This window comes from Gigantopelta aegis, chromosome 11, assembly GCF_016097555.1.
Source record: "Gigantopelta aegis isolate Gae_Host chromosome 11, Gae_host_genome, whole genome shotgun sequence".
In the NCBI taxonomy this organism is placed as follows: domain Eukaryota; kingdom Metazoa; phylum Mollusca; class Gastropoda; order Neomphalida; family Peltospiridae; genus Gigantopelta; species Gigantopelta aegis.
Window position 1 is genome coordinate 11,260,840 of NC_054709.1, and position 17,732 is coordinate 11,278,571.

The following is a 17,732-nucleotide window of genomic DNA, read 5'->3' on the forward strand; positions in this document are numbered from 1 at the left end:
GTTGGTAAAATAATCAAATTTATCATCAAATTAGCTGTCACAATCAGCCATCGATCCTTGAAAATGACCGCGACGTGCCGCCATTGTTGTCAAGCGAAAATACTTGCCGAAAACCACTTCTTGAACTCAAAATTTCAAGGTATTTTCAATTGAAAAAATCAAAACAAAAGCCACCATTTTGATAAAAAATCTTTTTTCTTTTATTATATTTCTGTTTCCGGTGAGTGTCGTGTGCAAAATTGTGGGAAATATGAATTGGGGAATGCATTGTATACAGTATACAGTATGTCAACTGACGTGACGTCGGGCGAGATATCTTGCCTGCAGTACTCAGAAGGTTAAAAACGTATCCAACTCGCTTTTGCTTGTTAAGATACGTTTTTAAACATTTTGTTGTAAGATAAACGGTATCTAACAGCCGCTCATATAGTATTATCTATATACTGACAAATGATCCAGAGCAAGATAAAATAGAGAGAGGGTGGAACCCTGTTACTATACCATTGGCTATACTATTGTAATTCAAACTGTTAATTTAAAAACAGTTTTCCATAATATTTCATACCTGCTCCGTACGCGACAGCCTCGTCTGGGTTGATACTTTTACACAGCTCCTTGCCATTGAAGAAATCCTGCAACAATTTCTGGATCTTGGGGATTCGAGTTGACCCGCCCACCAGAACAATGTCGTGGATTTGACCCTTGTCGTACTTTGCATCACGCATCGCTTTCTCCACAGGTTCCAGCGTTCCTCTGAAGAGATCGGCGTTAAGTTCCTCAAATCTAGCCCGGGTGATGCTGGTGTAAAAATCGATGCCTTCAAAGAGGGAGTCTATTTCAATACTAGCCTGAAATGAATTTTTTTTTTACTTTTTAAAAAATATTTATTATGAAATTAAATTAAATTAAACTCTAGAACAATGATTATTCTTGTGCAATATTCATAAATCCTTTAAAACGTTTTATTAAACAAAACTTAGTGAAAGAATGTTTCCAACTCAAATATTTTTTTGAAGATTAACTTTATCATAAAATTATGAACCATAAGCTAAGTGTTTAAATCTAATTTTCACTGTATAATTTGTATTCCTAACAACGAATAAGAACTGTTATTCCTACTTTGGCTTTCATGTAAGCATTGTAAATTGTCTTACAAAATATTTATGCAAATCATTTCGAATAAGAACAACATCATTATTCCTTATGTGAAATCAGTAGTGATAGGGTTCATGTTGCTCATTCACAGACTCCTAAATAAAGCTTCCCAGACTACTGGAAGATAGTGTTCATTTAGCTCATTCACAGGCCATCTACAACTCAAATGGACACCTAAATAAAGCTTACCTGACTACTGGAAGATAGTGTTCATTTAGCTCATTCACAGGCCATCTACAACTCAAATGGACATTTAAATAAAGCTTCCCTGACTACTGGAAGATAGTGTTCATTTAGCTCATTCACAGGCCATCTACAACTCAAATGGACACCTAAATAAAGCTTACCTGACTACTGGAAGATAGTGTTCATTTAGCTCATTCACAGGGACATTTAAATAAAGCTTCCCTGACTACTGGAAGATAGTGCTTCATTCACCATTTAAATAAAGACTACTGGAAGATAGTGTTCATTTAGCTCATTCACACAGGCCATCTACAACTACTGGAAAATGGCTCATTCACCATTTAAATAAAGCTTCCCTGACTACTGGAAGAAGATCATTCACAGGGACATTTAAATAAAGCTTCCCTGTTGGAAGATAGTGTTCATTTAGCTCATTCACAGGCCATCTACAACTCAAATGGACATTTAAATAAAGCTTCCCTGACTACTGGAAGATAGTGTTCATTTAGCTCATTCACAGGCCATCTACAACTCAAATGGACACCTAAATAAAGCTTCCCTGACTACTGGAAGATAGTGTTCATTTAGCTCATTCACAGGCCATCTACAACTCAAATGGACACCTAAATAAAGCTTCCCTGACTACTGGAAGATAGTGTTCATTTAGCTCATTCACAGGCCATCTACAACTCAAATGGACACCTAAATAAAGCTTACCTGACTACTGGAAGATAGTGTTCATTTAGCTCATTCACAGGGACATTTAAATAAAGCTTCCCAGACTACTGGAAGATAGTGTTCATTTAGCTCATTCACAGGGACATTTAAATAAAGCTTCCCTGACTACTGGAAGATAGTGTTCATTTAGCTCATTCACAGGGACATTTAAATAAAGCTTCCCTGACTACTGGAAGATAGTGTTCATTTAGCTCATTCACAGGGACATTTAAATAAAGCTTCCCTGACTACTGGAAGATAGTGTTCATTTAGCTCATTCACAGGGACATTTAAATAAAGCTTCCCAAACTTACTGGAAGATAGTGTTCATTTAGCTCATTCACAGGGACATTTAAATAAAGCTTCCCTGACTACTGGAAGATAGTGTTCATTTAGCTCATTCACAGGGACATTTAAATAAAGCTTCCCAGACTACTGGAAGATAGTGTTCATTTAGCTCATTCACAGGCCATCTACAACTCAAATGGACATTTAAATAAAGCTTCCCTGACTACTGGAAGATAGTGTTCATTTAGCTCATTCACAGGCCATCTACAACTCAAATGGACACCTAAATAAAGCTTCCCTGACTACTGGAAGATAGTGTTCATTTAGCTCATTTACAGGCCATCTACAACTCAAATGGACACCTAAATAAAGCTTACCTGACTACTGGAAGATAGTGTTCATTTAGCTCATTCACAGGCCATCTACAACTCAAATGGACACCTAAATAAAGCTTACCTGACTACTGGAAGATAGTGTTCATTTAGCTCATTCACAGGGACATTTAAATAAAGCTTCCCTGACTACTGGAAGATAGTGTTCATTTAGCTCATTCACAGGGACATTTAAATAAAGCTTCCCAGACTACTGGAAGATAGTGTTCATTTAGCTCATTCACAGGCCATCTACAACTCAAATGGACATTTAAATAAAGCTTCCCTGACTACTGGAAGATAGTGTTCATTTAGCTCATTCACAGGGACATTTAAATAAAGCTTCCCTGACTACTGGAAGATAGTGTTCATTTAGCTCATTCACAGGGACATTTAAATAAAGCTTCCCTGACTACTGGAAGATAGTGTTCATTTAGCTCATTCACAGGGACATTTAAATAAAGCTTCCCTGACTACTGGAAGATAGTGTTCATTTAGCTCATTCACAGGGACATTTAAATAAAGCTTCCCAGACTACTGGAAGATAGTGTTCATTTAGCTCATTCACAGGGACATTTAAATAAAGCTTCCCAGACTACTGGAAGATAGTGTTCATTTAGCTCATTCACAGGCCATCTACAACTCAAATGGACACCTAAATAAAGCTTACCTGACTACTGGAAGATAGTGTTCATTTAGCTCATTCACAGGCCATCTACAACTCAAATGGACACCTAAATAAAGCTTACCTGACTACTGGAAGATAGAGTTCGTTTTGCTCGTTCACAGGCCGTTCGTAGACGTCGAACTGCTCGCTTGTTTTCTGAGATGTCCTTCTTGTGTTTCCTCTTGAAGTCCTGGATGAAGTGGGTCACCATGCGGTTGTCGAAATCCTCTCCCCCCAGATGTGTGTCGCCCGCTGTCGACTTCACCTCAAAGATTCCATCTTCGATTGTAAGTATCGACACATCAAAAGTACCACCACCGAGATCAAAGATTAACACATTCTTCTCACCACCAACCTAAGGGAAAATAAAAGAACATTATTATCACCAAGATGACAAAGTGCCGTTTTCATTAGTTAATTGGACTCTTCATTACCTATAAAAAAGAAGGAAGGAAATGTTTTATTTAACAACACACTCAACACATTTTATTTACAGTCGGACATATGGTTAAGGACCACACAGATATTGAGATAGGAAACCCGCTGTCGCCATTCCATGGGCTACTCTTTTCGATTAGCAGCAAGGGATCTTTTATATGCACCATCCCACAGGTTAGTACATACCACAGCCTTTGTTACACCAGTTGTGGAGCACTGGCTGGAACGAGAAATAGCCAAATAGGTCCACCGACGGGGACAGACCACGCATCAAGCGAACGCTTTACCACATGGCTACATCCCGCCCCCGTCATTACCTATAACTGCTGTGAATATCTGAAAATGGCATTTGCAAAACTTGATATAGAATTTTTCTAAAAAGAAACCCTACGCCACCACACAGGCTCCTCTTGCAGAGCACCAGCAAGGTTAGTTTGTTGTACCGGGCTTTGGCAGCAACTCTCAAGCTGTGGTGACCAACATATTATGTATCTAACTAGGACTTCCAACATTCTTACAACATAATTTTTTCGTTTATTTTAATCCCACTGCCCCCTTTCATTTCTCTCCTTTGAATTCCATCTCGTTTCTTCCTGATCTGCCAGTTCCTCCTAACTTTCAACTTCTTTCGCTGTCCACCTCCACATCCCAGTCATCGTCTCTCCTATCGCGACATGTGCTTGTCAGCTGTGGTGACCAAAACATGCATCTAACTAAGACTTCAACATTCTAACCACATAATAAATAAAAAAAATTAAATACCTTTTTGTCCAAACCAGCTGTGGTGTCCAAAACACATATCTAACTAGGACTTTAACATTCTTACCACATAATACTTGGATAAATCTTCTTCTTTTTCTCAATACCTTTTTGTCCAAACCAGCAGTGGTGTCCAAAACACGTATCTAACTGGGACTTAACATTCTTACCACATAATACTTGGATAAATCTTCTTTTTTCTAAATACCTTCTTGTCCAAACCAGCTGTGGCGACCAACATATGTATCTAACTAGGATTTCAACATTCTTACCACATAATACTTGGATAAACCTTTCTTTTAAAAAAAAATACCTTTTTGTCTAAACCGTATGCAATAGCTGCTGCCGTTGGCTCATTGATGATTCGGAGAACGTTCATCCCGGAGATTGTTCCTGCATCCTTGGTCGCTTGCCGCTGAGAATCGTTGAAGTAAGCCGGAACTGTTACAACTGCGTCCGTTACGGTCTGTTAAAAAACCCAAATAAAAAGCGATCTGAGTTAACAAAACATTGAATACAGATTCACAGGCCTAGGATTTACATATACATACATGGCTAAAAATTTGCGCGAATCTCCAAATCCGATTTGCGCACGCATAAAACATCTGAATCTATTTGAATTTGCGTGAAATATTTCCAAAAATTTATTAAATTGAATAATCAGTGAGTTACCAAATTAACAAAAAAATAATAATAAAAAAAAATTGTCTGGTTATTAAGCTTCTGTTTAAACTGGCTTCAAAAGCATAGCATACATTCGAATCCGTGCATGTTCGAAATATAGTGGTTTATAGTGACTAGTCTGGCCTGGAGCCAAGCGGTGGTTGGCCCATTTCTATGAACCAAATTGCCAATGAAGAGAACCGAAAGGAACATGTTTGTTCAGTTCTTACATAATAACAATAGACAGTAATTAAGGGTTCCCAAATTTAGTAATACATCAAACATTTCTATGTTAGTTCGCTGATATTATGTTCCTAACCTTGAATTACCTTCTCTTTTTAATCAAAAAAGTAAAGTTTGTTTTATTTAACGACGCCGCTAGAGCACATTGATTTTTACTTTTTAATCAATACCTCTTTTTGTCGGTTATGGAAATGTGCTTCAGTAATATCCATACAAATTCTGAACAAATGTGCAAAATACATCGGCAAAAGTATCCCATGCGCTGTTTATGAATAAGCAATCTTCGAAAAGTAATGGGCTGCGTTCAGCCAGACCGAGCTGGAAAACGTCCGCCAGACTGGTTTGTGCGGTTCATGGTAAACCAAATGGCCACATTGGAAATCAGTCAAATAGTTTGCGAACGTTAGCAAAACGTTTGCTGGCTGAAGTTGGGGCTGGTAAGACACCTAAAAAACACTGACTGTGAAGAAAAAATGGAACCAACAACAAAAAAAACTGTTAGTTTTTTTTTTTTTTTAAATTGGATAAACTGTTACTGACAAATTGGTTATATATTCTTTCCAGTAAATAGTAAGGTTTGTTTTTTAATCCATATACAATTTGTAGCATTTTTTTAGTAGAATTTTTAGCCATGTATATATTATTTTCGATGAATAGTTGTATTCAATATAATAATCATGGGAAATAAAATTTCGGTTCCGTGATTTACCGACAACGTATCGGAAATGATAATTTCCGTGAAATCTGAAGGCCTGGACTCATGAAGTCAACCACTATTTTACGAAATGCCCAGTCGGTACAATTACATTATTGCACCTCAAAAACAAAACTTTGCAATAAACTTTCTGAAATATTTGTTATCCACTCACAAACCTTTCCTTTCCGAGATATTTGTTATTTACTCACTAACCTTTCCGAGATATTGTTCTGCAGTTTCTTTCATTTTGTTCAGCACCATTGAAGAAATCTCTTCTGGAAAGAAACTCTTTTGCTCTCCTCTGTAAATTACACTGATTTTTGGTTTTCCTGCTTCGTTTACCACCTTGAAGGGCCAGTGTTTCTTGTCGGATACGACTGTAGGGTCATCGTAACGTCGACCAATCAGTCGCTTTGCATCTGGAAAAACAATGGCAGTAAGTCTGAAATAACAGTTGTCCTAATTAAAAAATTATTTTCCTTAGGAAAGGGCCTGGGGTAAGTTGGATAACTTGTGCCCAATCCGCTTGTATGTTATATACAATTACAGTGAAACCCCTCTAAACCGAACAACCATGCTCAATTTTGCATGACCTATTTTTCATTTGTGCATTAAATTCAGGATAATCATTTACATGGACAGTCATCGAGTAAAAAAACTTCAATGGCACTTTACTTCGCTCAACAGCATATTCGCTGAAAAGCAGAATGGAAACAACCTCAATGACCTACTTGCCCACCTGCGGTGTACAAGTGTGTACATCAAATCTGTATGTGTATCTGTATGTGTATATCGCTGGCACAAGCAACTGTATACTATGTAATTAGTTCTGTATGTGATGTTTAAAGGCACTCAGTCACAGATTTAGTGGGCCTTATTTATCTAAATATGGATTATAAATGGAAATTACATTTATTTGGAATACCAAACCTCGTTATTGTATCATCCAAAACATTTTAATTGAACCCCGATCAAGGAAATTCCGTGACATACTTCATTTTTAAAATTTGGAACTCTTCTTGTGAAAAGTCATAAAACGTACGGCAAAACAGACTCGTAGTGATGAGTTTATATATACGACAGCCATATAATGTATCCTTGAATTTTATATAAACGACCGCCGTGTATAAAGACGTGGCAAATGAGGGCCAGCTATATACATGGCAAATACTTAAAACTATATTATTTCATGACAAAATAAGGGCGAATACGCTGAAATAAAATAATAAACAGTCAAAACATGAACTAACACATTTTTTATTTATTAAAATGATTTTAAAACAAATTGTGTCTTTTGGAGGTTTTTTTTTTACAGATCTACCATAGACAGTACCACTTCAGTCACGTGTGCATGGAATTTAGCAGGAGCGGGTGTCTAGATGGTTACAACTTTATCGTGCTTGGTTCAAAAACTGGTAACATGTTTTTCAGCGTCGCCAATGTGGCCTAAGACCAGCCAGTCGTTTTTCGCTAAACATTCGCAAATTAGTTTGACTGATTCGAAAGTGGTCATTCGGTTTATTGTATAACGTAAAAAAACAGTGTACTGTCGCATGTTATATATAAATAGTAACTTGTACCATCCAAAGGTTGGCTGAATTATAACTTAATCCAGCTGAATCCAGTTCTTCATGCAGGGGCAAGTCTAGCCTGACATTTGTGTGTGTGCACGCATGTTAATCTTGCTTTTTTATAGCCAAAACACCAGATAAAACACTGCCCCCTCCGCCCCAAAAAGGTAGTAGAAGGCTAATAATAATAATAATAATAATAATAATTTTGTATTATTATTATTATTATTATGTTGGTAAAATCATGTCGCAGTGGGGTGGGTGGGGCAGTTATTACAGAAACCTTGAATAATTTTAAGAGGGGGGAGACGCAAGAGTGGTCTCAGCATTACTGGTAGAAACAAATATACAATGTATATATTGAGTTTTACTGCTCCTTGCAATTTTGTGCATTTGAAATATGACTAGATACAGCAAAATAATCTTTTAGTCATATTGAAACCCGCTGTCACCACATATGCTACTCTTTTACGACAGGCAGCAAGGGATCTTTTATTTGCACTTCCCACAAGCAGGATAGCACAAACCATGGCCTTTGTTGAACCAGTTATGGATCACTGGTCTGTGCAAGTGGTTTACACCTACCTATTGAGCCTTGCGGAGCACTCACTCAGGGTTTGGAGTTGGTATCTGGATTAAAAATCCCATGCCTCGGCTGGGATCTGAACCCAGTACCTACCAGCCTGTAGACCAATGGCCTAACCACGACGCAACCGAGGCTGGTCCCGAAATAAATTAATGCATAAGCTTATTATCATTCAGTACATGTTTTTATTAATTTTTAATAACTTATTTTCATTGTAGTTTTTTTCTATTTACCCTACGTCGTAGAGGATGGTCAAGTGTTCTCGTTACACGAGCTTGGTAAACAGTTTTGACACTGCGATTATGTGGGGGATGCCAGTCACGTGGCTCAAAGTAATATGTCACACCTCTGCTCTCCAAATAGCTGTTATTTTTCTCTGAATTATGGACCATCAACATAATTCAATTATTTTTATAAAATATCAATAATAAGTGGGATATGGTGGTTACATGTTTGTAGATGGTTCAATAAGTACTTTTAGGTACAAATCAAATGTACATGTATATATTGTAAGCCACCCGGCTAACAAAAGGAACAAGTCAGGAATGGTAGAAAACATCAATTCAGATTTATGTACTTAGAGGGGATGATTTTCCGCGATCACGGAAAAACAGACGGAATCGCGGAATTTGGTAACTGAAACTGAATTCGCGATTTTTTTTTTAATAACCTTCAAAAGGTGTATTTCTGGTTCAAGCACCAAAATAAATATTTTTGGTAGTTGTAAGATTCAATATTGATAATATACGCATAGTATTTTTGTATGCGAACTTTCATGGAGTGCACAGTATGCCTAAACACTTTCAGAACTGTTCATTCTCGGAAGTTACGCTTAATTGCCGTAAGCTTGCCGCAAAACATGTGACTGTTTACCCGTGTCACTTTACACAGTGAAATTTAACTTGAAATATAAAAATAAACATGTACTGATACAATTTTAGAATGTTGATTATATAATAAGATTTCTAGTACATTCAATTTCGATATTTTTCAACAATACTTATTACGATTTGTAAGCATAACCAATTTACACGATGCTTTCGTTGGAAAATGTAATTTCGTAAAACTTCGGGCATATTCGTTATCTGTACGGAAGCATTTCACATTTATAGTCCGTCCCACAAGGAACGGCTTTTTTCATGCTACGGAATTTACTACACGTTATTTATTTCTGAACCGATTTTTTTCTAAATTGCACACAAAAATAGCATTTTACTTTTCTTCTCACCGGTTTATTATAGTAGCACGTGCTACGCTTTAGGGGGCCCGCGGTGAGGCATTGTGTACACTTTTCCCAGGTCATTTTGCAAAATATATATCTTGGGAATTGGGCCCCATTGTTATTTGTGCTACAGGCCCTGCGGATCCTTAAACCAGCTCTGAATATACAATTTTAGGCAATTAGTTATAAAATAATGTGGAAACTTTAAACGATCGACAGGACAGTGCTTAGTTTTGGTTCACTATCACTGCCCTATATCCAGCTTGACCCGACCTCGTTTGAATATGTAATTTGTGCACACGGCACGCTAGTTAGGTTACAGAGAAACATACATGTGTAATTGAGCGAGTAGGCTACTAGTAATTCTTAATCAGACTGGAACAAATAAAATGTTATCAGGTATTTATTTATTTATATATATTTTTTGGCAACTAATGTAAGATAACAATGCATTACCAAAATTCTTGTTCATATTTTCGTGAAAATAGCGGGGTTTGTCAACGGTGTGTTTTGTTTATGAATGAAACTTACCCATAATCCATTAGATGAAATGAAACAATTATTTATTGTTTGAATTTAAGGGAGAATGGATCTCTTTATTATTATTAAATACAAACAATAATTAACCACAATTAAGTTTGTGGCTTTGTTTTAACTGCGGCTTATTTAAAGGTGCAGTTTATACACCAGTGCGTGTAATAGTAGCAAGTAAATATTACTTAACTTCTTCTTTTTTAAAGTTTGTTTCAACAAAAATGTTTACAGGTCAGGGTGCAATTTGTTTTTAAAATTTTGATTAGCAGTTTTTCCTACTGGATGGAGAATTGATTAGCAACTATTGGAATTTGATTAGCACTTTAATAAAATGAGTAAACATGAATAAAACACATTCTTTTCAATAAAATTGCATATTTCTTATATATGTATCTGTATTGTGGGCTGCTTACCCCAAAATAAAACAAGTACAGAACAGTACATGTGAAGGGTCATCACTGTCACTTGTTTACAAGGCCGTATCCTCCGGAGGTCAAGGGGACCAGTTTCCCCCTCCCCCTCCACACACACACCCAGAGAATCTCACTTTGTATTTTTTTTGGCTATATAGAAAATAGCATAGAAATGTCAGGGTTTAATTTTTATAGTACAACATATTTCTGAATAATATTTGTCAATGGTTATGCTAAGCAGCTTGGTCATCTAACTTGTTCAAAGTGATTTTTTAGTCTTTCCTGAGTTGATTTGTATGTCTGATCTAAAGTGCGATTGAAGCCCGAGAAAAATTCCTCATTTGGCTGATCATTCCAACGTATTCGGTGTTCATTTTTTTAATGAAAATTGACAATTCATAAACGATATATATACGTATTTTACCGGAACATTATTTGCCGAGGCAATTCGAAATTAAAAACGCCAAGCTGTTAATTAGTCGATAATACCGTATGTATACGCAAACATTTTCGCGGCTAAAATAATTCGCGATCAAGCTTTCATTTTACATTTTCACGACAGTTTTTGCCAATAATAAAATATAACGACCAATATCAACTGAACTCCTTTCAATGACAGTTTCACGTACGATATAATTATACTCGAGACATTCTCGCCATGCGGTCCGCGTGCCGTTAGTCTTGTCCGCGTGTATGTCTGATAATACATGATGCAGAAAACTTGAAAAATCACAAACTAGACCAAATACTATTTATTAGTAGTATTCATAGGTTGCATTCAGGTTTACAAATATTTGTATTTTTACACAGTCCTTTACACTGTGTTTTTACTGACCTGTTGAATTTTTATATTGATGTTGATCATCACTTTAGTTTTGCATTAACCATAGTTTGACACCCAATAGCCGATGTATTTTTCGTGCTGGGGTGTCGTTAAACATTCATTCATTCATTCAGGTTTACAAATAACGAAAGCCACAAGTATGTATTGAATATAAGAATAATCAGTGTAAAAACAACAAACTGAAATCTCGTAGTCACGAGATACCAGACGTGAGTTCAGCCAGCCGTTTGTCGCTAATTTTTGCCAGACTGTTTTTTACGCAACAAGTTAAACCGAACGACCACTTCGACAACCGGTCAAAATAATTATCAGACATTTTGACTACTGGCTATCGCTGAACGCAGATCATGCATAGCACCGAGTGTCACTTGTAGTATAAAACCAGGTGGCAGGTAATTTGACGATAAAAATAAAGTGCATGCGATGCGCTATGTGTTTTGTATCTATAGGCATTATTCAAAGCTAAATCGGAAATAAGTTAACGCGTAATTAAATTCGCGGAGCTATCAGCATGTTCGCAATTTTCGCGGTATATTTAATTCATGAACATAATATATTTGTGTGCACGGTAGGCTACAAATTCAGTGTACACGGTCCTAGCTGCTTGCAAATTAGGTTACCACGATGACGTAGCAACTAGTACGTTACGTCACTGTTCTTGTTAAAACGTCAAACATCCTCCGCGTATTCCGACAGTATTTTCTATTTGAAATACTAACACATGTGAGAAGGTTGTACACTGAGATAAATTTTAAAAATCTTTATCATTGGCGAATCAGTTCCCTTGGCTGTGATCACGGAAAATCGACACCCCTAAGTGCGTTCTTCTCACGCGATCTCAATTCAAAGATCAATTTGGTTACAAAAAACATGCATCGCAAACTGCTAGTCATTGTTACAATATTGCATCACGATTGCAAGATTTTGCATCACTTTTTGCGATGCGAACCCGGTCATTTTGCAGCCTGCAGGTATTAAAAAAAAATTGCAATAGCAAACCAGCTCAGAGCTGGAACAATAAAACAAATGTATATAGTTTATAACAATAAAACATGACACTAATTGAACACAATAAACAGAAAAAAACGGAATTTGCAAAAATGTGAAATGGAATGCGGTAAAATCTAAAACGGAAAATGATCCCCTCTACATGTATGTACTGCAGCAGATAAGCAGCCAAAATAACACAGCAACATCAACATCGTTATCCAGTAGATCCTGTCTGGTGTTCAAGTGAAGCTGAGCTAGGAACATATCAAAAGCAGTGTAATAGGAATGTAGGCACAATTATAATTTAATTTGGTTTAAATACTTTAAACTGCTTGTAAACAGTGTCAATCTCCATTCCAAATGTCAGGGCTAAATACATGTAGTTAACTATTTGTCATAAAGGTAATCTTCCATTTTCTTTATATTATTATTTTAGATGTCATGACTAACACCGAAGTGCAAAGTGATAAACAAACGTTCCTTTGTGCTTTTTATACTTTTCATATAACCAATCACATTACATAATTTGGCTTGACGATACACCAGATCGGATCTATTTTACTAAGAAAATGCTAAATAACCTAATAAATAACGTGGGGCAGGTTCTGCCCCCAACGGATCCAGAATCTACTATTACATACCATTCATGTGCATTTTACTGCCCCCAAAATCAAGTAAGTATTGGCTGCACAATTTATAAAACAAACATTGAGTCGGCCGTTCAACTTGCTTCGAACATTTACGTTTATTGCTACTTAGTTTTCATACAGTAAATACGAAGGGGCAAACTCTGCCCCAAACGGAATTAGTGGGGCACAGCGATACTTAAAGGGACACGCCCTAGTTGTTAACCATTACGCTGTTGTTTTTCGCTAGTAAACCCATTTTTTCACAAATAAAATTGCACTTTATACATTTCCATTCACTTGAAGTGTTTTGGGGTAATCCTTGTGTTTGTAATACTACAAAATGCATTTTTTGTATTTCTTAAAAAGGCACGTGCCTCTGAGAAAAAAACGTTGAGCAGACAAGGTCTAATCTATTTTTAGAGGGGATATTCCCATTTCAATGTCACAGACATTGGTATACCACGTGACCGTTATCATTTTGGTTCGGTTTGTTTTCTCATGCACGGTTCGCGCAATCAACATCCGATTTGTTTTGTTTTTTTGTTAGTTTTTTTTGTTTTATCCCAGTGCCCTCTTTCCTTTCTCTCCTTTGAATTCCATCTCATTTCTTCCCGATCTGGCAACTCCTCCTATCTTTCAACTTCTTTCGTTGTCCACCTCCACATCCCAGTCCTTGTCTCTCCAACCGCGACATGTGCTTGTCTCTTGTGGCTATCTGTGCCACACACCTGTTCCCCCATCAGCTTTTAGCTGTGGGCTTAGTCTGACCACTTCGGGGAGTGTTCAGTAGTTACTTCTGGCATTGTTAAGAGGCACTTATAACCACCTACTATGCACCCCTACTACCGGCAGTCGTTAACATCCGATTTGTTGTCGTTTGCTTGTTGTTCATTTGTGAGGTTTTTCTTCACAGTTCGTGAACATTTTCATTAACAAAGTTCAGACAAGTAAGTATCTCAATACAAAACGTTACAAACCCTTAAAACTAACAATTTTGCTAAGTCTTACGATATCTGGAGAGGGGATACAACCTTGGGGGGTGGGGGTGGGGGACACAAGCTATATTGTTACCTTTATTTAAAAAGAGTAGGAAAACAAAAATCTTACATTTTCGTCCTGGGGAGGGGAAGTGCCTTTACCCCTGACGACGACTACGACGACGACAGCTGCTGCTGCTACTACTACTACCACCACCACAACTATCACTGCCACCCACCACCATCAATAATAAACGGTGCATCTAACTGCTAATAACAATAGGTTAGGCACTAGTACCCGGTTCCGAATAGCAAATGTAGGCTAATTGCGGTTTATACAAAATATATAAAATTTATTATTTCAAACACTATAGTATAATCAACATGGTCAGTGTCGTCTTATTCCGATTCAAGTGTCATGATTGCTGCAGCAGACACTTCCTAAACAGAAGCACCCATGTTCGTAAAGTTACTTCCTGTTCCAAACTCATTCCTTTCGCTGTCCAGGACAGAACAGTTGGTAGTACTATACCAAATAACTTCCGGCTGGGTCAAAGTTCGAGGTGCACCCAACTTTTGATAGAGAAGTGAACACCACAAGTCCTGTGATTGGTTATAAATGTGAGTGTGTTGGTTGTAAAAAATAATAGTTTCATCTGGGTAAAATAAATGTGCAATTTTATTTCATCTAGTACCAATGTGTCAAGTAGCCTTGTGCTTGAAACATGTATGGGGTACCTGTAAAAAAAAGTACTCGAATTTTGTGCAAAACTAGGGTAGTCGTAGACGCTACCCGTTATCTCAGAAACGAGCAGCTTGACCCCCATTTTTTTCTGATTCACTTTAAGTGTGAGGGGTGGTAGTATTTATATCCGTGGCGTTTATGTCGGTTGATACGTTGCAGGTAGGAGTTTTAGCCGCATATGTTACTATTGTCGTCTATGGGATTTGATTTGGTAGTATACACCCTATAGCACATATTCAGTGCATAATAAAAAAGATTATGATTTTGTCATTTTATTTAATTAAACTATACTGGTTGATTAATTAGCCATCACTCGATCATGCAAGTTCACAATGACCTTGACCGTGACAATAATCTCTGTACTTGGCTCTGAATGGAGTTTGAATCAAAGTTAGCACTGAAGAAAAGTTGGTTTTGGCCTATAATTCATACTGTAAAGATTTCAATAATTTCTTTTTACATGGTATTTGACTTGCCATATACAACTGCTCTTAAATATGGTATTATATATAGGCAACCTGAACTAAGATTTTAATAGCAATTTATTTTTATATTAAAAATAGCATGTGCCAATAGTGGGTTAATGTCTTTAGTTTCCATTAACATTGTTAATTTTTTATGTATGAAATTTTGAGAACTCAAATTTGTAAAGAAGTTGATTTTTATTGTCATTTTGACATATTTATAGGGTGCTAAGTTATATTTTAGACAAATTTGTAGTTTTATGCAAAATTTAAAGTAAATTTGAAGAAAAACTTTACCAAAAACATAATTAAATTTGTTGTCACTATTGTGCCTTCTGTTCTTATTTGTACGTAACAATAAGGTTGTTAAACATATACTTAGATCTCCAGATAATTTTTGTTTCTTAATAATCACTTAGTTAGCTCTCATGAAAAGCATTTTGAGTTTATACTAGATTCAGAACCAATTTTTTCAGATTTGATTATCTGCCTTGGATTAAGTTGATAATTTATTTTATTGTTAAAGCTGTATTACCTAATGTTACTAGCTAAATAAAATGCTGGATTACAGATTGTAGGAATACATCTAATGTACATATTGTATTCATCCGGATTAGAAAATAATGCTAGAAAATAGATGTTCGGGTAATTTTGTCATTTAAAAATAGTTTTTTTCAGTAATGAATCAAAAATAAATGTGTTAAAGCTGCATGATTATTCCAGATATCACACCTATTAAAACCTCCAACTACAGTAGGCTATAAATAAAATATAGTCAGGAATATTGGTAGCTGCCAATAGTTTTGATGGTTCATTATGAAAATCAGCATGGCCGATGGATTTGAAATTCCCACACCTGTTAACTTGAAGACACCCACACCCAGCATACAGGATTTCCTCCCAACACTTATGTTCAGGACATTAAGTCATTACTTCATACAGGTACAGTCATGTTTGTGTTTCCTTCCTCAGACAGTGTATTTTTTTAATACTGATATTTCTTTGATGTGCCTGTTAAGGTCTTCATAATCTAGGGGTCAATCAAGTGCATGTGTTTTAATGGAATTCTTTAAAGGGGTAGAGGTACTCTGACTATCTTTGTTGTCTTTACATATATACCCGAGTACACACACCCAACTGAAAGTAAATATCTTCAGGAGTTTTATTTTAAAACATTTTGTTGTTTAATATGACATATTGCATTTGTACAAAACTATATGCAATATATATGCTTTTTGAGGTGTACATTATATTAGGTTGCACTGTAGAAACAACAGTTTCAGTGAGGTTGTCAGTTTATGTCAGAATACACCAGATCCTGGTTGTCATAAAGACACATAGCTGAACACTTTTTGAAAAATGTATGTTATCAGTATAGGTAGTACTATATCAAATAACTTCCGGCTGGGTCAAAGTTCGAGGTGCACCCAACTTTTGATAGAGAAGTGAACACCACAAGTCCTGTGATTGGTTATAAATGCGAGTGTGTTGGTTGTAAAAAATAATAGTTTCATCTGGGTAAAATAAATGTGCAATTTTATTTCATCTAGTACAATGTGTCAAGTAGCCTTGTGCTTGAAACATGTATGGGGTACCTGTAAAAAAAAGTACTCGAATTTTGTGCGAAACTAGGGTAGTCGTAGACGCTACCCGTTATCTCAGAAACGAGCAGCTTGACCCCCATTTTTTTTCTGATTCACTTTAAGTGTGAGGGGTGGTAGTACTTATATCCGTGGCGTTTATGTCGGTTGATACGTTGCAGGTAGGAGTTTTAGCCACATATGTTACTATTGTCGTCTATGGGATTTGATTTGGTAGTATACACCCAGTTGGAACATGTCCACGAGAGGTGAAAGGAACGCACCCCAAGTCTGTGTGCACTCTGTGAAATTTGTCGTGGCGTAGGCATTCTTGTGCTTCGAGCAACATCTACCGGTGACATCAGAATACTAACTTTCAAAATTATTTCAAGCAATTGGGACATGGGGATTCCCATGGTATTTATCGATATAAAACCTGCTTTTTCACTCCATTTTATAAAAACATGATCTAAGTGTGTTACGGGTTTGTAGATTAACCAAAATTATAATTTATTTTCACTGGATGGAACTAGGGCGTGCGACTTTAATATTATACAACAATTCATTTTATGATATAAGTCGACGTAAAAGCATGCCCCATTATTTTGTGGTAATGTATCCAAAAGCCGTGCTATAAAAATACTAAGTCCTATAAAAAATCACCAGTAAACTTATACAGCATATCAGAGTAATTCTGTACATATTATAAACAAATAGCTTTGTCCATTAACATCATTTTGCAACATTTTAAAGTTAACTAATTTATTTATTTTTAACACATGTTGTATTTTCGACCTCTGTGGCAACAACACCGGTGAAGTCAATATGGCGAACATCGATGAATTCGTCTGCAAATACGTGCATAAATAGGAATATTTTAAACTCCAAAATAACATTAAGTAAGGGAAATAACAGACCTTCGTTTTTGACGGGCGCGAGCACTAACACACCCATCAACCCCCGTCAACTCGATCTGACGGGCGCAAAATAAGG

At 36.5% G+C, this 17,732-nt stretch overlaps 1 protein-coding gene across 1 annotated transcript in view; it reads right to left on the reverse strand.

Annotated features, from left to right (window-relative positions):
* The window catches only part of LOC121385207 (heat shock cognate 71 kDa protein-like), a 41,102-nt gene that overhangs the window by 7,557 nt on the left and 15,813 nt on the right, over positions 1-17,732 (reverse strand). Inside the window, exons 3-6 of the mRNA XM_041515778.1 lie at positions 6,398-6,603; positions 4,895-5,047; positions 3,467-3,739; positions 566-848 (exon numbers count right to left, since the gene is read on the reverse strand). Of these exons, the coding sequence (XP_041371712.1) occupies positions 566-848; positions 3,467-3,739; positions 4,895-5,047; positions 6,398-6,603 (915 nt within the window). The remainder of the gene's footprint in view (positions 1-565; positions 849-3,466; positions 3,740-4,894; positions 5,048-6,397; positions 6,604-17,732) is intronic.